This window comes from Stegastes partitus, unplaced genomic scaffold (genome assembly GCF_000690725.1).
Source record: "Stegastes partitus isolate 25-593 unplaced genomic scaffold, Stegastes_partitus-1.0.2 Scaffold150, whole genome shotgun sequence".
Taxonomy (NCBI): domain Eukaryota; kingdom Metazoa; phylum Chordata; class Actinopteri; family Pomacentridae; genus Stegastes; species Stegastes partitus.
The window spans coordinates 595,154-618,362 of NW_007577881.1; the positions used below are offsets into that span (position 1 = coordinate 595,154).

Consider the following 23,209-nt stretch of genomic DNA (forward strand, 5'->3'; position numbering starts at 1 on the left):
TGGCAAGAGGACAGGTTACAGCAGTACTGTTGCCCTGTGGCTACAAATCACTGCTGGTGCTTCTTTGACTGTCTATCAAGGAGGCCACATCCAGTCCTGTCTGTCCTGTCTGCTATGATTCACAGCGGCTGGAAGGAGGGAGGAGAAACGTGGTTCACTATAGATGTTTTTTTTTCTCGTCTTTAGCAGAAAGCTGTAAAGACATTTATAAACTACACTGCTCCTATATAAAGCAAAAGTGTTGGGCTTTTAATAGACAGGGGCATTTATCGTGTTTAACACATAAAAGCAGACTTAGTTAGTGTGCCTGCAGAAAATGGCATTAACACTTTGTAAACATCCACCCATAAAGATAATTATTTTGATTGCGAGACTCCAGTGAGGCTTTTCTTCCCCTCCTCAACATCTGGTTAAAATATGGGGCAAGTGTTGGTTTTCTGGCTGCTGCTCAGGTGGTTAAAATAGACTGCACACATACACATATAAATAGAGTGGTGGGTAACTTTCAATTTTTCCTCCTGTAGTTTACAATTTTTTGTAATTTTTTTTTCACTTGTGGCGAGTCAGCGAAAAGGCAGAAGCTGCGGCTCCCCACATCGCACCTGCCAGGAAGCGATGCTTTTCTCTCCAGCCAGAGAGGCTGCTGGGATATGCCAGGACATGCAGCGGTTACGTGAGCATTAGGCTTGATGCTCCTAAAGGCAGGGCACGGGGCGGCGCGGCGGCACACGCGGCAGTTTTTCATCTATTATGAGGCAGCTAAGACATGGGATCACCTGCTGCCGCGATCCAAAGTAAATATGTCTTTAGGCGATATTCTTGATTTCAAGAAGAAGAAAAAAAATCAGCGCTCAGATCAAAATGGAACCTTTTCAGAAATGCCTCTTCATACTCAAAATTCTCAATTTTTTTCCCCCTTGTGCTCTTGGTTGTGCAGTCCTATGGAGGAGAGGAGGCCTCGAGACTGGAACAGAGCACATGAGATTGTGATAATTGACCAAGATGCTGCTACCACAGAGTCCCTTGTCCCCTCACCTCCAAATCCCAGCGGCTCCGTTTTCAATTTAACACAGGACTTGACCAGATTTCGCTCATTGCAGGGCTAAGGCACATCTTTGACACTTTTACATTAGAAGCACAGCTTTCCGCTGATTAAAAAAACGTCCGTCTGCCTCTCCTTTTCTCCCGCTGTATGGCGAGAGGTAATGTGAGAGGGGTGTCCATTTCCTGTCCCTCCTTTCCCTCCAAATCAACCACAAATAACTCACAGCCTCCTGTGCCTATCTTGATTTCACTCTAAAAGATAAGGACACCATTTATTGTTTTCATTGAGCTTGAGTGCTAAGACAGAGAGCACCAAATTACTCTCAGATCGAGATAAATACACCACAAATCGCTAATTCAATCCATCTTCTATACTGGTGATGTTTTGAAGAGAGGGGGAATATCAAAAGATCACACTGTGAAACCGGAATCTGGTGGTGTGATACCGGCTAGAGACCTCATCAAATTGAGAAGAAAACTGTAACTCGAGTTAGAATTCCCTTTGGAGAAGTAGGGGGCTGGTACAATATGTTTATGCGTTAAATATGAAATGGTCTTTTTATGTGCATCCTTCACAGCTACGAGAGGTAACTGATTGGTAAAAGAAAGGACTACATATGTATCACAATTTAAACTTAGACGTTCGTGACACAACACAGAGCATTAGAGTGCGTGAAGAGCCGCTCTGCTGCTGGTAGTGGTGGGTTGATGGCGAGGGGCTGAGGAGTGGAGAGTATTTACTGATGTGGTTATCTTGTTCTATGACAGGCATGATCACTCAATCAGCCGGCGATGGCTGGGCTCAGGCAAGCATTACACGCGCATCCCCGTACTTCCAGGGAGGAGGCGTCAGCCAAGCCAAATCTGATCAACAAATGCAGTTCTCCTGTGCCACAGCTATCTGAGATGATGATGATATTATGTGGAAGTGAACAAAGTGATGGAGACAGCACAGGAGGAAACAGAGAAAGACAGTAAGAGAGACAGAAGGAGACAGAGTGAGACCTGAAGGTGGAACCTCCTCCGAGGCGCCACTTCTTAAAGGCATAGTGCCTCTCTACTGGAGAGCCAGGAGATAACATGCTGATTTATTTTAATAAGAACCATGTGCCTCGCAACACTCCCTTTACCAGATCAAAGGGCCGAGCATTTTTTATGTTGGAGATAGTCTTGCATTAATTATCAAAAACTTGAATTAAAAAATAAAAACTTGTCTGTCCAGTGGCGTTACATACCAATTAAAAACACAATCCTGGCAGAGTCCAAATGACATTTCTAATGATACCTTTTAAAAATTACTGACATGTACATGTTATTAAAAGGTTAGAGAAATTTGCATTTAGCAATGAGGAAAAATAAATATAGTGTTGAGTGTGCAGATAAGAGCTCAGTAATTAGTAGTAGGCATTGCAGTGGTGGAAAACATTTGAAGAATAAACCTGGAATAGTTTGCTGCTTTCTCTGTTGCCCTACAGATATTTTACATTATTCAATCCAAAATACCATCTTTCTGATTCTAACTTTTCTTTTGCATGTTAATGTTTAATAAGAGCCCTTGGCTATCTATGGGCACAATTATTAGATATCCGCAGAGAGAAATTGAAAAATTAATCATACTCTCAATTTTGTACTTCTCTGATCCATTGGAAATGGCTCTAAGAGCTGAGGCTTCTCCCCTGTCACAGGCTCCATCTAAACACAATCAATCTGCTGCCAGAGACAATTGCACCAATACAGTAATTAACAGATTATTTAAATGTTGGCACTTGTCCTGATTCAGGTTGGGCGAATTGGCAAAACGCGATGGACGATCACGTCACGTGGGGTGTGATGGAGGTGGGAGATGTGTGAGCACGTAGAAAGAGGCACACCTATGCTTTTTAAAGAAAGAATTATTAAACAACACGTTATATTTATGGGATATGGGATATTGTAGTTGAGGTAGCCCTCCAGTTTGTATTGAATATCCCAGAGAGCTGAACAGTCGCCAGCTGCAGTCACAGACGATGGAGAAGGAGTTTGTCAACTGAGTGATATGGAGGACCGCCACAACAGTGACCTGGCCACCCTGCAGGTAGGGCAGCATGACACGGGACGGGGCATAGCGAGTAGCAACCAAAATTTCAAAACAAGATACTGCAGTGAGCCACAACAAATAAATAAAACATACTGAAAAAAGCTAATCATTGCAAATGGCATTGTTCTTTTCAGATGAATAAAACATACAAATAAAGAACAGTTACTACGTTGCCTGTATGCCTCCACTTACCAGTCAAGTTGTAGTTTACGTCCATGTCTGTCCAAACAACAGAAGCTCCTCACACACAGCAGCACAGAGGATCTATATAACTGCTACATGTTGATGACAGGCGCCCACGATTAGTGTCATCAATCTAATGAAATTTTAAATATGGTCACAATCACCTCTTTTGTTCCCGAGTTATGACATTGAATAATAATAATAAGTGTTTTCACAGAACAATACGATTTCACAGCAAAGTCATTTTATCCTGTTAGACATCTGTGTGAAAATGTCCCATAATTGAAATATCAATTACTGAGTTGTGACCAAAGACCTGTTTTTTGTAAGGTCTCAGTTACCTCCCAAAATCTAATCAGGTCATCCTCGAGTCCAAGTGAACACTTTGAAATCTGAAGAAATTCCCACGAGGCGTTACTGATATACTGCATTCACATGGATGGGATAAAATATGTCAATGTGGCAAAGCAGTATTAGGTTACAGCTGATATAATTTCCAAGTGGCACTTCCAGCTTTTAAAAGCCACACATATAATAATGCAGTATGCACAATAACAGTAACTAAATTTCCACTACTGTCTAAATACTGCTGTAAAGGTGGGAATTCGAAGTCCAGTACCTTCACTGAATGTGCTGAAATTCAAAAAACCTCTTGAGTGTACATACGTGATTTAAAAATATTCACTTCTTTTTTTTCTTTTATATGCAAAAGCACTGCCACAGCCACATCAAACCAAGTGACCTTTCCAAATCAAGAGGTAAGGGGGCTCTCTGTTCAATTCAGCCACTTTACTCAGACTTCCCTCTAGTGGGTGTTTGTTATTACTATTATTATTTACTCATGAAACAAATGTATAATTAATACACAACTGCAGCAGTAACCTTCACAAATGTAAAAATGTCTCCTTGCAAAGGGTACCTTACATTAAAAGCTATCTTTAACTATCAGTGGGGAGACTGTTAGATTTATAGAAGTAGGACTAATTGTGTCTGAATTGTGCTCAAAATGAAACGGACAGATAGCAAGGACTTTCCAGGCATTGTAGATGCTAATAAAGCACAATTATTTAGGCCCAACATGACCGAGTTAGCTTGTAGAATTGTAAATGTAAAAAATTTAGCATCATTAAACTAAACTTTAAAAGCTCTAACAGTGCAGAGTCAATAGGTTAGTAGACGTATCTACCACGTTAGCTTGTACCTGAAAGGCTGCCGGGTTCTGAGGAATTGGATAAAAGCAGTAAAATGCCATAATTAATCGATTAATATCCGGTGCGCCCCTCTGAGTGGCAGCAGGTCCGCGTAGATCCGTTGTTAGGTGTTTCTTAAATGTTTTTCAAATGACTGTCTGTAGTTTTTGTTTACTTGCAACGATGCGCATAGCTGTCCATCTATCCATCTATCTATAATCAAAACCAAATGGCTGAGTAACGCTGTAGTAACATCACAAAGAACTACATCCCAGTTCACCAAAAACGATTGACAAATTTCAGCCAGGAGTTAAATGTCTACCTGACACAGCAAAGCATGCAGGGATGCTATTCTATCCAATTCACGCTCATATTTAGTTTTGTTTCTCAATGAGCCACCGTGCATGTTTCAGGTATTACACTTAGCGTGGCATCTGAGAGAGATTGCTTGTGTATTTTGCGGCGGTGAGAACAAGGCCTGTGATGGATCTTGTGCCTGCCAGTACACTCCGGTCGGACTTACTCAATTTCCCCTGCCATGCTTCAACCCCGACCCCCCCCCATCCCACCCACAGACACGCACACAGAGTCCACGGACAGAATGCCCTCCTCCTTAAACAACTCTTTCTTAACATCTGCCCAGAAGCAGCACTGCTGCCTTTTGTCCACTCACTGTCTCCTAAGGCATGTCATCCAGCTCTAATCAAGCAGAAAATGGTCATAAATATTTCTTTCTGCTAGATTTCACATTCAGATTTCACGCAGGGACATGATATTTCCCCCCCCTACCTCCAGGGAGTACCTAATGCAAAAAACAGTTACTTATATTCAAGGCTCATGTTCCTTCAGTCAAACGCAGAACATATTCCCCGTTTGCAGCAAAAAAACAAGAAAAAAAAGGGGGGGGAGAAAAGGAGAAAAGCGGAGTGGGAAGACATAAAGGACTGTCTTATTTTCTGTGCCATTTACTGGCTAGTACTTTCACAGCCATCCCATTACATCATGTCAAAGACTGTAAACAAGCAAATAACAACAGCGTATCAGAGACCACAGTGAGGGAGCGGCACACATTGTCCTGGAGGTCTCTCTCTGTTACCAACTGGGGAGGGAAAAACATTTGTTTTTATTGTTCATTTGAATAATATATATCTTTTTTCTGTCTTTTTTTTTTTTTTTTCTTAACAGAGAAAAGGGTTGCACCAGGATTTATGTGAACCATTGTCTCCGGCCTGGCTAAGTATTTATGGCACATGTCATTCACAGGATGCCGAGGTGCCATCACTATTATTTATGACGAGACATCCCATCATGGCATATCATTCTCTAAATGGTATACAGCTATTCACCAGTGAATACCGACCTGTGCCATTTTTCTCTCAAATAGAGGCCATGTCACTGCTGAACGCGCAGGGGGTTGTTATTAATCACTGATACATACTTTGATGGGTGAATACATGTCAAACAATCAAATTTACTCTAAGAGACCTATACATGGTCTGGCTGTCCATGCATATTTACTTCAATGAAGGCTCATTTGATCATCAGAATTGGTAGTTTATCATCTTCCACCCTTCATGCCAAAAACAGAGCTGTCCACTTTCTTCCTTTCTTTTTTTTTTTAAATGCATAATAGAAACAGAGAATACACACAGTGCATGTGAGCCGTAATGACTATTTACTATAACACTATTTTAAAATCATTACGTAAGGTTTTATTTACATATTAAATTATTCTTGTTATTTTCAACCTAAGTTCTCGAGCAATGCTTTAAAAAGCTGGCTGTCACTTCACAGCGCTGATAGTTTACAAGGAATAAAGCTTTTACAGTTAAAAGGGGCTGAACAATAAGAAAATCCATCCAAGTCCATGGCACATGTACACACTACATGCATGGCTCATTTCCAGCCCAATAAAGCAAAATAAAGCTGGAGAATCTGGCTAAAATGTTATTTCTTGATATTTTAAGCCTTCTGCATCATGTGGCAGAGAAAAACATTTTAAAAAAAACAAAGCAAAAATTGACAAATTAGTTAAATGTGGCTGATTATTGAGATAACACTTTTGTACATTGTGTTTGTGAATGTACGACATCCACAATATGTACATAAAAATACTTCTTTTCTACCCCTTGAACAGGTGTGGATTTTAAAGGGGCATTCCAGCAAGGTCAGTGTGCTTGTCACGAGGAGCAAAACTCAGCCAGTGAAAACATTTGCAGCATGTCTTCTGTGGCTTTGGAGGGAGCTTTCCAAAGTCTGACAAATTAACCTTGATCATGTCATCATCATGGTTTTGGAGCTTGACCCACACCAGGGACTTAAACCAAAATATCTTGGCCAGCTGAAAGCAACAAATCTCAAAGCTTAATTTGATTTAGTTCCAAGCAGATTAGAGTTTAAGTCAACTTTCTTTTCTTTTTTTCACTGTAAACATGTGCTCATTCTGCTTTCCTGATCATTTTGCAACGTTAACATCGATGGAAACAAAGCAAAACCTGAGGACAGGGTTGGAGCAGAATAAGGGTAAGGGTTAGGGCCACCTTAGAAAAAGGTAATAAATGGCTTCTCTGCTCTCCTTTTTTCCAAGACACATTCTTGTCCCCTCCTATCAGTCAGCTCACCTGTTTAAACCTAGTCTTAAACACTGAGTCTTTCCAAAGCACAGTTGTCTCAGGGTGCTCTGGGGAGCAATATCAGTAGTCTGTGTGCTAACAAACGGTAAAGGGCAGCATTTTCCTCCTGTATGGTGATCTTGCTCCCCTTAGAACTCCAGAACTTCCCCCCGTGTCACCCAGCCTGACCAGTGCTTGCAGGCGGGTGCCAAGAATGAACACTGATGTCTATTACCCACATTGTGCCAAAAGATTATGAATAAGATATAAAAGCCAGGCTCACTACAGGGTTTTCACATTAGCTTGGCTGTGTAGGTGATGCCCTCTATGCATACATGTATACAAGCAAGTGCACGCGCGCATCCACATGCACATGCATTTAAACATGCATGCATATGTGCACACACACACATCAACAATTTCTATGCACATACAGACTCTTGGTGAACTATCTGAGGCAACTCTACCTTTGTAGCCATTCACATGTGCACTCAAAAGATGCCTTAATCTGCAACAAGGATTAGGGCTTATTGAAACAAATAAGTGTTTTAAAAGGAGACGGTCCCAGTTTCAATTTCAATAGCTCATTTAACCCTTATCTGCCCAAATCCTTGGGGTCCATTCTATGTTAATTGGATCTACATTGCACTAGCATTGGGGGTGTTAACAAGCACAGCCTATGAATATTAATTACCCTGAAGTTTTCTGCACAGGAAAGACTTCACTGATACATATTAATTCTATGAAGTTTTTAAAGTAGTGCTCTCATTAAAAATGAATAGGCACTGCGCTTGAATGTTTTCCCAAGAGGAATTGTGCATCCTTAAGTCTATCCCTAATAAATTGGGTCAGATTGGCTATCCTTAAAGAATAGCTTCTCCTTAAAATGGCATTATTATTCAACTAAATGTAAACATTCCAATCGGGTGAAGAAAGGGTTTTGTTTAAACTGCGTTCTGACAATGGCCATTAAAGCTAGTCATGTCTGAGCGTGTACTTTCCCAACCACAGCCTCCTGAGGCCCTGTTAAAACGGTTACTTATTTACAACACTAAACACACAAGTTGTTCCGCTAAACAGCGCAAAATTACTCTGTGTGCCTGTGCGAGTGTGTGCATGTGTGTGTGTGTGAGGACTTGTGTGTGTGTGTGTGTGTGCATCTTGATGTGGAGCATTCAGAAGCAGTTGTTGGCACTACTTTAAATAAAACATTGAGGATGCATTAGTCCTCTGGCTAGCCGAGGCCTCTCTCTAAGCCATTTAATACTGAACTGATGCAGACGTGTTTCCCTGTCTGCCTCCAGCCAGCTGCTTCAGACACCTGCTCAAAGTTTAGAGTTGCCCACTTCAGCACAAACACGCAGACCACGGCCATCAAAGACCATCCGGGCGCCACACAATGAGAGCCACTTCACTCTTCCTAATGATACCAGCATACACTCGCATCATTTACAATTGAGGCATTTATACATGCGCACTTCCTTGACAGGTTTCCTCATGAACACGATTTTTCCACTGGGAGATATTACACCCAATAACACCAAAAAACAGATTAATATGATTGAATGATGCGTTGGATGATGCGCTTCAACCATCTGTTTATTCCAAACATGCAGCTTATCACATTTCTTCCAGCGTCTATATTTGTATGCATAAAAATCTTTTTTAAAAATTAGCATTAAATTATTAAAATGATGAAAATGTAAGTTAATATGGTCACTGGCATTTTCAAAATAATCTGTTTTGGTGTGGTCATACTCTTAGTTCATGTTTTATTTTCATTTCTTTTGTTGGTTATTTAAATTTGCACCGCCTCGAATGAGTCAAGCATCGTCCACCACAGATGTCTTCAACAGTCTAAGTATGAATTTAATAACACAACAAAACTCACCTACTGTCAATGTCTCCATCAACATGTTGTTTTTCTTCTAAATTATTATTATGAATGAGTAAATAAAAGTTAACTTCACTACAGAGCATGTTTTTGCGCCGAGCTATGATGAGAGATGATGGAGCGTACTTGAGCGCGCGCATGTGTTCCTATGTGTGTCCATTCTGATTACCGCAATGTCAAACAACTCCTGTGATCCCCCTCCTGCTGCCCACATAAGCAGAGTGTGTAAACAGGATGTCGACCCGAGCAACATTCAACTATTTTAAACTATGGGTTTCGGCACACATGCAACCTGTGCTTCATCTCTTCTCAGTCGGAGAGCAGCGGCTGGAGGTAGACTCAACAAAATGGATGAGTTCATAGGCTGGCTGTCTTGGAAGGCATCCATAAGACAAAGGAGAGGTGCTGGGTGGTTTACCTCCAGAAACCTCACTAACAAAACCTGGGTGACAAAAAGGATTTTAAAAGTTGCACCTAGACTAAACAGATTTTTTTTCTTCTTCAGATTAAAAACTGTTTAAAAAAAAAAAAAAAAAAGATGATTCAAATGAGAGCAGTACGAGTGTTAGGCAAAACAGTCGTGATATTTTCAGCGGCGGAGGCTGTGTTCTTTTTTTTTTTTCCTTTAATAATTATTTCCCCTTTTTTTTTTCAACATAGCAACGCATCACTGTTCAATTTTCACCTCCATCTGTGTGATTATTAATCAGATCACACATCAATTGCCAGAACCAGCAAAGAAATTCAGCCTGTAATAAAACTGTCATGTGCTGTGGTATAAAGACAGATGTTGCCAGTTGTGTGATAACATAATTAAACTGTTCTGTGAGGGATTCCATAAAATTATTCAAATTGGACGAGCACTATCATTTTACCAATAAGCAATTTAGGGCAATATGCAGTGTCATAACACTGATGTTATCCTCTCTGCCAGATTTTCCAATAAGTCGGAGCCTGCGCTTGGCCTCCTGTGACAAAATGAACAGTATACATGAAGATACCTGAGAGCTCCTAGAGATGGAGGAGTATGCTCAGCCAGACCGCGGGGACTCGGATCCTTTCAGTGTAATCTGCTATGTGGATGCACACTCGCACAAACTGTGTGTGTGTGTGTGTGTGTGTGTGTGTGTGAGTTAGATGACAAGTCTAAGGAAAGAGGCACACTTTCAATGGGATAATGCACCACAGCTACTGGTCAAAAAGCACCCAGAGCAAAGGAGGCTTCATCACACATGTTAAATATTCAGCATTGCACACACACACACACACACACACACATATATATATATATATATAACTGCAGTAAAACAAATATAGAGATAATGCAGGAATTCAATTCAAAAGCGCAGTGATAAGACTGTGTTCTTGTTGTGTAGCAGTGTATGTATTTCAACCCAGGCATAGCACTCACTCCTTCTTGCCCTCAACTCTGCAGCAGAGCACATACGATTAGCAGAGATCTGAGGCAGAAAATGCTCTCTGGCCTCCTCTCTGACCTGGTGCTGTTAACTCTCTCAGTCTGACCATTAGCCACTAATGTGGACTGGATGTCAGAAACCAGCAGGTCTTGCACTCCAAGGCCTGGCCTTTGGGCCCTCTATTCTTACTGAGCTTGAATGTGCTCATATGTGAACTGTATATCTGTGTGTGTGTGTGTGTGTGCCTGTGTGAATGGACTGGGATAGCGAGGCTGATCATGTAGCACTTCTCCCTGAAGCTCGGCAGCAGAGAGCTCGGTGACAGTGGCTAAGATGTGCATTTCCACCTTCTCAAGCCTCCACCAGGGACCGTGTAAGACTTGCATTATGCAAACAGGAAACCTGTGCCCGCTCAGCTCTTTCTGCAGCCACTGTTATGCGTGTCACTCTCTCCTCTCTGTACACGCAACACGACGGACACCTCGACCACAGAGGCAGAGCAAGCGGGAGGAGAAAAAAAAATACTCATAATTGGCTGGGTCTTATCTTTCAATATGAAGCAAATCTTTAAATGCACTTGTTTGACAGTATGCTAGATGTGTATGCAATAAAAGAAAAGCAATTATTCATCCCTGTTTTATATGTTTTTGGGTGTACAGTATCACTGAGAGGAAGAGACAGAAGATATTTTAGCGGTCGGGCTAAGTGTATTAAAAGGGCTCTCCTAAATGACAGGATATTAATATTTAATGCACTAGAGTTGTATCAACTGAACCAAATTTTGATCAGAGATTGACTTGTTAAACAGGTGAGACGCTTTGCTGAAAATAACCATATATCAGAGGAAACACTGGTAGGGAGCAGAATGTCCCGAAGACAGCAGCTCCGGAGCTAATACAACGTCCCTAACATTATTACTGCCAGCGTGTGTTTATCTGACAGCTACAGCTGCACAACAAAACTTCCTGTTGCAAAATCATTTAAATCACAAAACAGGTTATTGCAAAAGCGCAACTCTTTCATACTATTGTTGTTGTTTTATTTCTCCCCTACAGTATCTTCACTTCCTCATGTGGATAACGTTAAAACCACAACTTCTGCAACACAAACAAAAACAGACAGAAAATAAACTGATTCTGCCGCAGACACATATGTGCTAAGAAAAAAAAAAAATCTATTCGTGCTCTCAAAACAGAGACGTCTAACACAAGCAACAGCAAAACAGAGGACAACAAGATGTACAACAAGCATTTGCCCAAATGTCTAACGATTACAACACAACAGATACCACATTGAGTTCCTTAAAAAGTGAAATCTGCTAAATTTCAACAGCATCTAGGAAAGAAAAGACGCCAGACAGCACCTCTTTTTTTTTTTTTTTCACCCTTAGCTCTTAACAAACAGTATTTGACTTACTAATAGAGATGCTTAAATCAAGCTTATGGTCCACTTCCCCCAAATCTGACTAGTCTACAAGATGAATTCCCCTGTCAGAATCAAGATGATCAAACAGATTACAATTATTTCATCCCCCATCTTTATTAATGAGGACTGTCTTTCATAGTTATGTTCCCTAATAAGAATAAATGATATGCCACTGCCAGGTTTGTTGTTGCGGCTCACTCAGGGGACTCTCAGACATTTGCACTTTGAGTCTGGGAACATTTTAGATTGATTTTTACATCACCTAAAGGGGTAATAGCATCTTGGATGTTTTGTGGAGAACAAAGAATGCAGAAGAAAAAAAAAAAAAACCCTCAGTGTGTCAGTTAGAGGCGTATTAGTGCGAGCCGCAAATAAAACTTGAAAGAAAGACTGTGAAATGCCACAAAAGTAAAAAGTTATCAAGTAATTGAGCGAAGATCGTAATGCCCTGGGGACAATTAACATGGTTCATGGTGCATGAGTGAAAATCCTGGGTTAGTCTAATGGGAGAATAAAAAGACTGCCTGCCTGCCTTGCCAGTAACACTACCCTGGTAAGTAGCCCATCAAAGTCCAGTGTCAGGAGCTGAGAGTGAGACATCTCGTCCTTCGTTGCCATCCATGCGTCATTTATCAACCACAACAATTAATACACCTCCCTCTATTTCAAGTCCAAACGCAGGCCACAGGAATTAACCACTGAATTTGTTCAAAAGGCATGAAGCAAAAAGCGCTTGTTATTTACCACAGCGGAAAGCACAGGGCAGAAAATTTGACTTTATTATATTGAATTGGGATGGAGAGAGTTTCTTGTTTTCCCTCTTTAAATGCCAGGGCAGATGCTGGAGAGCAATAGTTCTTTCTGGATGACTAGAAAACAGGGACCATGCTTGGACGACTGGCTCTATTCTAGTGGCAGGGCTTTATTTCCATCCCTTCTCGGTGTCAAGTGCACATCCATGACACTTTCTTCTCTCTCTCTCTCTCTCTCCCTCTCCCCTGCCTCACATTTATCAAAGTTGTAACCCTGTTGTCTTTGCAGAGCGAATCAGAATGTGCCCCTGGCAAAGAATGAAGGAAAAGTCAACAGGAATTAAGTTTCAGTGCAACTGTTTACTCAACTGTGGCCTGCAGTTATTGAAATTTTATCCATGGTTTTGTGTGACTACTGCAGTAATGAATTCAGTATGGCTGTGATTTTCTCACTGACGACATGCTCATTCTGAGCTGGAAAAAAAGATGGGTGGGAGGTGGGGCCTTGGACTGGGGTCTGGAGGTGGGGGAGTGGGGATGAAGAGTAGATCTGGGGAAGCCTAGAGGCTTTACAGTCTAAGACTGAGGAAGTGGACACACATTGATGCACCCTTTCTACATACTGATCAACTAACACTCCCATGTAATGCCACAAAAATGTGATTATGAGAGGCGCGCTGTTCCAAAGCCCAGAAGCCTTCTGACAGCATCACATTTAGCTCATACTGCATGTTTGCCCCTTTACCAGTTATTCAGACATACTTTATGCACACATCTATGCTCAACAATTAAATAAAGGTTAATGCAAAAGAGGGAAACAGTGAAAGATATGACAACTGACAACAGTGTTTTACTGTTACTGCTGACATATCAATAGATCTAAGCGACACATTTGAAACGAATTATGTCATATGACAAAACCTTTGTGTACTACTGCAATTATCACTGCATTTACCTGTGAACAACATCAGCTGAGATGCCAGGCAATGGCTTATCACAATGCTAGGCTGTTTAGCTCTGTTCCTAAAATGAGATACGAGTGAATCTGGCTGTTATCATCTTTTCTGACAAAAGAATTGTTTATCACAGTGTCCAAATATCATATCATCATAATGCCACGATAATTTTGCTGAAAGATGATAAATGGTAACACTGAGTTATTGCTCAGCTCTATACGTTACAATGCCACATCCTCTGTGTTCCACGCCGCAGCCTTGTTTTTTTTCCCTGTACAAATGCTGATGGATGTGCTGTGACAACAGACAACGGCACAGAGCCTGTGCATCATCACCAAACAGCTCCTGACAACAACCCTAGTTGTGCTGTCGGATAGACCAAGATAGCAGAAGACACACTGATCTTTTCAATGTTGTTTCCTTAAACACAATGTCGTGTGCCACACATAACGCTGACACCAACAGAAAGAGCTTGTCTGTTTGCCTCAAGTCTGAGATGGTGAAAATGTTTCAGCTTCACCGACGATAACGCTGGCGTGCATCTCCGCACCTCATTGGTTAACACGGCAGAGTGTGGCATTAGTTGTGAGTGTGAGGTGTGTTTACAATGAGCCAGAGGAAAATGCTGTCATCCTATTGGATGTAATGGTTTCTTAACTGTCTACAAAATCCTGCGACACCTACATACTTAAAATATGTCAGAACATCATTATAAATATTTTACCAAAATGCAGATGCTGCATGCTACAATAAACACATTCACAACCAAACACAATCACACAGAGAGAGCACTTCTCCTTCTTTAAATATTCAAAAAGGGCCTCAATATACATAAATAATAATAATAATGTGTTTATGTACTAGATGTACTTTGAGGGGGGATTAAATATTAAGTGGCACTTTAAGAGGAGGATTGGGCCTGCTGTTGACATGGCTTAATAAAGTGAAGACAGGTGTGAAAGAGGGGTTGGTTTACCTGGTGCTGCTGGAGATGCAGGAGGTCCACTGATGGCGTGGCACTTTTGGGTCGTCCCTCCCTGGGTACACCCTCCACGCTTGCTCCTCCATTTTGATTGGCTGGTCCGTTGCTCGTGGCCTCCGTCCCAGATTCTTGCATCATGACTTAAAAACCTGAGAGAAGACACAGAAAAAGAGAAAACAGGGACAGAGACAGAGAGAAACAGCTGTTAAAACACACAGCAATGAGGTCGCATTTCAACTGTGGGCCAAACTATAAACATCTGTCATATCCTTCCCACACAATTTCACTTTTATTGCAGGTTTCCCTGCTGGTTTGTGCTTCCCTGTGTCTTGTTTGTTTGCTTGTAGCATATGCAATGAGGCAAACAGACACACACACTCACAGACTGCTTCTAAACAGAGCAATGAACAGCTCCTTTGTTTTGTCTTTTCCGGTGCGGATCCTTTGCAGATGACAAGTCCACACTGGGCTGGAGAAAAGTGAGCGGGACTCAGGTTTTGTTTGTGTTCTCCATTATAGGGGATATGCAGGGGTGCGGTGGAGGGGTTGGGGTCCAGCACACATCGGAGAGGAACCCAACCTGAGTTGAGTGAGAGCAGAGGAGCCCAAGAAAACACTGGACCTCCAAAACAAAACACTTTCTATGGAAATGGATATATTTACTTGCATGACTCCCAGAAGAACCACGGCAGAATGGCTTTTTAATGGGAAACAGGGCGACTGTGTGAGGCCTGCCAAAGGATCTCCATGAGAAACATCCAATCTGAGGCTGAGCAAAAACAGTCAAATCCTTAAGGGGTGCTCAATTAACACCGAAATGCAGTTCTGAATATAAATAAATGGCTTTAAAATGGAAGAAAAAAAAATTTGCCTTTCATAACTTAATCCAACTCCGAAGAGCAGCATACAAATACTGGCAGTGCAGTTTTAAATACTATTGCATGGTCTTTGTAAAAAATATTGCAGTAGTAATCAGTGTTAAGTGTGAATACACAGCTATTTGCTTACATGTTACATCCTCTGTTCTGTTTTTGGATACACAAAAGCCAGACAGACATGCCGTCTTCCCCACCACACCCCCTCTGTCTCTCTGGGGATAAGTGCCAGTGACACTGGTGCATATCTGTGCCTGTATTCCTTAAATCAGTGGAATGATTTACAGCTATTGTGCGCTGGTCACAGGCCTCATTGGCGCAACGCGTCTAGCCTCCCAATTCCAGGGCAGTTAATGAAGCTGACCAAGTCAGGCAGAAGCGAATTAACTTGGCTGATTAATTATTTATATGAAGCAGAATAAATGCCTTTAAAACACTGGGCCTCATCATGAAAGAATGTGAAAATGGAACCAAATGCAGATTTATGGTGTTGCATTTAAGGCGCGTAGCAGGAAGGGCAATGTGACTTAATATGTGCTCAGGTACATAGGCACGGTGTCTCCAGAGATCCGATCTAAACAAGATACAGACACACAGCCAGACACCACGGGGACACACACTCAGGCTGACAGATAGGAAATTGAGGTTGACAACTTGTCACGTAAGAATATTTACAGAGTATAGGCGAGATAATAATCTAGACATGGGATTATTTAAAAGAATAAACAGTGCCATAAGCAGCACTGCTGTTTTAAATCCTGGTTCTCAGGAACAGGCTCCCAGCTCAGTATCACCAGTAGCAGTTTTAAGCTACGGGGAGCTAAAACAGTACCAGAACAAAAATCAAACCCAAAGCGCGCTATGGTTTACATCTCCTCTCCTGTAGAAGCCCTCCTTGCAAGAAGCATAACTGAATGAGTCATCTGACACTGTGGCCTGTGCCGGTTCAGTTGTGTGTCACAACGCCCCCACACTCAGGGGCCTGTCTGAGCAGCTTGGGCCCAGCCTACAGGCCCTGTTCTCTGGGCTGGGACTAGAGCCGGCCCCCCTCTCCCTCCAGACAGATGTTGACCCGGCTCACCCCACCAGTCTGGCACGGCCTGCCTCCATAATGGGATTTTCTAAACAAGGAGTGAGCAAGAGGAATACTGTGGGATGGGACGCAGCCAGCCACAACTCCATCTACAGGCCTTCGCTTGCACCGACTCCCTTTCTGAGACACCAATTAGAAACACACATTCTCGGGCGAAATTAAATGCCATTTGAAATAAACCATGTGCTGACGTTATTCACCCCCACTTATTTTTCAAATAAAAGACATTTTTCCACATGCAGGGGAAAAAAGCGGCCCTTCTTTCTTTTTTCTTAAGCTACAGAAGGGGGGTGGGGGGTAGGGGGGGGGCAGTAATGGCTATTATACATGCACTGTCATTCCATGCAAAATTTTCATAATTGTAACGGAAAGGCGTAAATTTCCAAATGCATGGCATCTCCAAAAGTAATCAAGAGAATGAGCCGCGGGCCTATTTTAATGTATGCAAAACTAGTGACCCACAATAAAGGAGAGAGAGGCTACAATGAATGCAAAGTAATGCGCGCATGCTTGGAACCGGCACTGATGAGGGGATGGCTAAAATTAACACCCAATTAATTTTCGAATTGACAAACAAATGAAACCCATAAATCTACTTTCTCATTAATTTTACCACAGAATAATTCAAAGCTGCAATATCATGAGTGAAAAAATTGGAGGAAAAAAGAAAATGGAAAATGGGCATTATCCATCATAAATATCAAGCAGATAGGAAAGAGCCTTATTAGAGAGTTGTGCTGATAACAATGTTAATCTGTGAAGCGCTGAGGCAGGGACACCATCATCAGCTGGGGCCCGGGCAACTCTGCCACGTGACTTGGCCCTGAGTTTGTTTATCTATCTATTTATTTTCACTTTGCTCAGGGGATAGCCTTGTCTGCGATGACTCAAAAAGCTCTAAGTTTTTCCGTCCGTTCCATTTATACGACGCACACAAATTCGGCTGTAATTATGGGTCAAGTGTCCTGCTAAAAGGGGTGTAGTTACTGGGGTTAAGAACATACGTATTCATGGTCCAAACACAAACATTTCAACATAAAACAATAGACAAAAGGAGGCATGAGAAGAAAAATAAAAATAATGCTTCTTGTTATTAATGGAGCATGTCAACGTATTTTCTGAGCCGGAAAAGAGCAAAGAATAAAAAATAAAGAAAAAGGAATCAAAATAATGGAAATTCCAGGAGATCAAAACAAGGCAACAACAGTTTGTACAAAAAAGAACTGGCTGTGTTGTTGATTATTAGATGCCTGTCTGTTTTTTGGGGGGGGGGGGAGTGCTTGCAAAACAAAACAAGTGTTTGGAACAAACACTGGATAATAAAAAAGGTCGGAGTTTCTGTTTGTTTACAGTTTGTTTTGTTTCCCCTGCCTCAAATATGAGGAGTACAGTACAAACAAGAGTCACATGTGTCTCCCACCTGACCAGACAGGTTGAAGGTTAAGAACAGCCGGCGGCCAGAGCTCATCAACCCTGCCTCTCCGCCTCGTCCCCTCCCTCGCTGGAAATCTAATGCCTGTCCCCCTGTCATGCTTGCCTGGAATTCAACAGCTCAAACAAGTCAGCAGTCGATTCAAGGTAGGGTCGGCCCGTGCAGCTGTGCTTTGACCCTTCTCCGTGTTCTGTTTTTCTTTAATGCTCATGACAGTAAAGCCTCAGTGGCCACCTGCTTCGATTCGCCAAGTTCTCACACAGCCCTTGTTTACACAAGCACACAACAAAAGCACAACATTTCTTGGGTGGGAGATAAAGACACACAAAGGAGGAGACAATGGGGAGAGGTTCACTTTAGAGCTGTTTAGGTTCGGCTTGGTTGCTAGACTAGACAACACATCGGCGTGTACCAAAAGGTGCAACAACAGAATGCTTCTCAAGGTTTCTTAAAGAGTCTTATGTTTTCCTGTATTTTGGCTCCCGATTCCAGGGAAAAATCAAAAGACAAACACAAGCTGCATGTTAAGTAATCCATTATCACAGCCCTTATCACTGATAACAAACTACTCTGAGTATCTGTCTCTTGGAAATCTTCCACGGGACGAGAGGCACAGAAATTGGGCTAAATTTCAACCAGCGTTCCAAACTGGACTCCCTCCCGCGCTCGCGTTCCACGTATCATCTCCGAAATCGGCATCTTGCAAACCAGAACTACCTTGATCAAAACAACACAGAATCTGGACATCTCATCGCCGCTCCAACTACAATTCTCTGGCTGAGAAACTAACGCCTGGGATGACATTCTGCCAAAGGAGACTTCACAGTCAGACCAAACAACCATGTAATCTTGTCAGCCACTTCAACCAAGTCACAGATAAGCAAAGCATATCTCCAGACTACTGTGACAATATAGAAGTAACACGCAGCCCAACCACCACCACCCTGCAAAAAAAATTGCTGCACCACACGAGACACAGAAGCGTTTTCCAAGTTCTTCCCAGACCTTGTACTGGGTATAAGCAGACCACTCACACTGGCAAACAAAGCAGCTGTTTGTTTAATAAGTGATTGCTGCCATGGCTACAGTAAACAGGAGGAACAGGGGTTTGTGTTTATGAACAAACACATCTCCTTGCAGGAGCCATTTAATATTAACCAGGTGGAATGATCAGCCCATTTCCTAGGTGACACTCGGGGCAGGCATAGTGTAAACAGGTTGTAGGAGGGGAGGAGAGGGGGGCCAGGCTTTAGGGAATCAAGGTCGATGCAAATGCTGCTTTGACAAGAATAAACAGCGAGGCAAAAGTCAAGATAAACAAAAAGTCATTCTTCTGACATCTGAAGACGCATTAAAGCTGGTGTGTTGCAGCTGCTAGCAAGCCACCGTGAATGAGAACAAGATGGGCCACGGTGGGGTGGGCAGCGATGGAGGTGGTCTCCTATGGAAACACATCATTGTCAAGCAAAGCAACCAAGTGTTTCTTCCAAACCCAACAAACAGTGGCTCTTCACAACAGCACAGCGAGGAACTTGTAAAAGCATGTTAAACATTTACCCCTTTCAATTATTCAGTAACTGGGTTTGTGGAAATAACAAAGGATATCTGAGGGCTGCAAACACTGGAACTCACAACAGCAAGAGTAAGGAGTGGAAAGAAGACAACAACAAAAAAAAATAAAGGAATTAGGTGGAGCTGAACTGGAAAAAAAAAGCTATCTGTCATAAATTAAAGGGTCTAGTGTTGATTACTTCATTTATGTGCGACTTCAACAGTAAGATTATTGGATACTCTGCCTATTACATCAAAAACTGAATTGCCCTAAAAATAAATGGTAACTAAAGACAAGGCAGATAAGGCATTGTGGGGACTTTCAAGCTGAGCGTCACCTTGACCATGAATTTTTCATACATACAACAACTTGCCATCTGCTGAGCTGAAGCCATCCAGTGAGGCTTCCCTACCCAGAATCCACAGTGTTTTGACTCCACTTCCCCTCCTGATATAATCTAGTGCCCCCCCTAAAAACTGTTACCCCCATGGAAGGAAGGCATAAAATATGAGCAAAACACATATTTATAACACATCAGGATGACTGCAATAGGATTCTGAAGCATGAAATCTAGATCCAAACCTATTACTAACACCACGAGCAGGAGGAGAGGGGCTTAGCATACAAGCAGTGGTGATTCATATGAATATCAACCTATTATCACGCTACAAGCTCGGATAAATTAACAATAAGAAGGGTACTAGAAGGCAGACTCCAGTAGAGAATCTGAGTAGATCCATAATTTCAGAAAATACACAAACCAGTTTGTCTCCTTTGCGTGGAGCCATCTGAGAAACACCTCGGAGTAAAGGCCTGCTGTGCACAGACAATGACGGAATGTGCCAAAGTAAGGCAGGCCATGGTATTTTTAGTACAACTAGGGCCGATAGAGACTAAGTAAATAGAGAAGTCTAATGAGTTTAAATCTGGTTGTGCATGAATGGAATAGTAATTCTGGGATGTGGAGCCTCTTTTAGGAGTGGTTCGCCACACATTTTCTCAGCGACTCTCCTTCATTTGACTTTGATAATCTCGCTCACATGTGGCTCATGCCCATTAACACTACAGCGAGAGAGGACAGACACCAGGAGACGAGGGGCCGCTTTTTTCTGACCAGAGGCTCAATGCAAAGGAAAAAGTAAGCATTGCCTTCCCTCAAGCTCTTCTTACCAATTAGACCTGTCAGACGTGCATACCCGAAGAAAAACACAACTCCAATCTATCAGCATCCTATGGGAGCTGCAAAAGCACTTATTGTTTTAACATTACTTAAAGTGTGTCATATATTTTTAATCATTTTTACTAGAATCCATGTAAGGGCTGCTCCCATGCGAACTTGTGGAGAGGAAATGTGTCAGTTGCATTTTCCTGGGAACACCAAGGTTAGCCTTAACGAACTTGTCTAATTAATATTGCGTGCGTACGCAAAGAAAGGACAATATTATTAGAATTGCTGCCTTTCGGGGGGGGGGGAAGACAACTCACTGAAGTGCACGCTTCCTTTTGTGCGCTGACAACATGTAGCCTAATCATTTTCGGAAAAAGCTTTGCAGTTCTGTTAAATCATCAAGGCAGACCTGTGGTAAGCCACAGCTCAATACACAAAGTAAGCCGCTAATTACTATCGAGTAAGTCATCAGCTGTGGTAGATGCATTTATTATGTTTCCTCTCATGATAACTGGAAAAATGGTAGGGTCTGGCCTAACCAATGCATTTTAAATGATTCTTAATAGTGTTTAATGTTTCTCCACAGACAAAAGCACACAGCAGGTGTATGTCTGCCACCTCTTTTGTTTAGAGTTACTCACAAAGAGATTAAGTTAAAGCTATTGATTTTTCAGACACAATCATTAACCTTTACACACAAATAACGGCATGGTAATGCAGTGGCTATTCTATTTCAATAGTTTCCCACCTAAAACTGTCATTGTTCAATGGCTGCTTGGAATTTACTGACTTTAGGTATCTATAACACAACAGCAATTTGCTTTCAGACATCTGATTCACTGTCATTGCTACGGGAGCGGTCTTACCCACTGACCCCCTCCGACTGCCTCTGAAGGAGCAATTCTTCCTCTAGGTGGTACCGGGGTCATTTAAGCCTAAGAAGCATGTTATAATGGTAAAAGCCCCAGCTTCCCACAGAGAGGACAGAGAGGGTTAAAAAGGAAGGGAGTTTGTGCGTTCCATTAAGCAGTTAAATTGAAGATAAAGGGCGAAGGGCTAAATACCAAAAGACCTTACATGAATTTCTGCGTTTTAATGGAATCAGGTTTTAACAACTCTTTTTTGTTAAATACAGCCCATGTCAGGATGATGCGTCCCACTCATAAAGCAGCACAATGACAATGTACAGTGGCACTAATACAAGGACATAGTTCATCATGACATTTTCTGCAATTCCCAACTGATTAGGGTCATTATGTTGGAGGCCTGATTTATGTTGTCATTTCCTCTCACCGATCCTGCATCAATGAATCTTAATGAATTGGTAAATAAGGGTGAAGATTACACTGTGTGACACCGCAACATTTCTCACCCTCAACGGCCGAGATTTATGTAGCCAATTAGAGACTAACAGAGAAAATTGGCTGGCAGAAAAATAATATTCTTTATGGTACAAAATGGAGGAGCATTCTCAGTGAAGGGCAATTGTATTGTCGGTGTTAAAGTCCATAAACCGCCCTCCTAACCCACCTTCAAAACAGAAAGGCAAGACGGACTCTGTTTGCTAGCAGGGGGATGTAAGGGCAAGTTCAGCCCATTTGCGAGGCTGTGCGTTCGCAGAGCCGTTGAGCCAAAGTCCTTAACATTCACCGTGGCCCATCTCACATGTTTGATCAGCATAAATACACCTCTGTATGACAAACATGTTTACCTTCTCACTGCAAACATCAGACAATCAGACACCATGAGGTGCTGCTTCTCTAATGAAGACACAGGAGCTTTTTATCAAGGCCGGCCGTGTCCCTCTGTCAGAAATATGCCTCTTTCATACAGACATCAAAACACGTGTGTACAAAGAAACGGAGCCAAATTATTTGCGCTAAACATACAATAAGGCAATATTTTTTCAATTAATTTTTTGTGAGGAGGGGGAAAAAAAAAAAGAAAAAAACCTTCCAAGTGCCCTTCATCTTTTTTTCAAAGTAAGAGTATCAAAATACAATCACTTCTTTGAAGATATGTCTGATCAACACATAGAGGGAGACATATACAATCTGATTAGGGGCTCTTTAAGTATTCCCCGGTACATCATTATTACAGCCATGATAGTTTTTATTTCTCACATGCAGATTAAGCAATGTTGAAGATGATTATGGTGAGGGACAAAACTGTTTTTGTGCATCACTACAAAAGCATGAAAAGCTCGCCTGCTTATTAATACCAACTTCTTAAAAGGGCACTTAGAGTTATAATGAGAGCCTTTATGTATTACATATTGTGACTAGATTTAGTGTGAGGAAGCGGCTCTCCACATCAAACAAGCTGGCTTGCTATTAGGCACAGGGGCTGAGGGATGCTGTGTGAAAAGGAGTGGAAAATTAAAGCTGAAGCAACGCAGGAAAGGGCTTAATTTACTGGCATGTACAGTATGCAAATGAGATTACTCTCTGCTTAACTGCATCATTTATGTCCATAATAACAGCATCATCATTACAGGGCTCAAATTAAATTACACTGTAATTAGCATATCAAAGTGATTGGTTAAAGTTTAAAACA

The 23,209-nt window shown here is 41.9% G+C and overlaps 1 protein-coding gene across 5 annotated transcripts in view; it reads right to left on the minus strand.

The window, feature by feature from the left end:
* foxp1b (forkhead box P1b) overlaps nt 1-23,209 on the minus strand; it is a 146,242-nt gene that overhangs the window by 63,164 nt on the left and 59,869 nt on the right. For all 5 annotated transcript variants that reach the window (XM_008279241.1, XM_008279244.1, XM_008279243.1 and 2 more), the window contains one exon: nt 14,528-14,682. In XM_008279241.1, coding sequence (XP_008277463.1) covers nt 14,528-14,671 — 144 coding nt within the window. In that variant the 5' untranslated portion in view covers nt 14,672-14,682. The remainder of the gene's footprint in view (nt 1-14,527; nt 14,683-23,209) is intronic.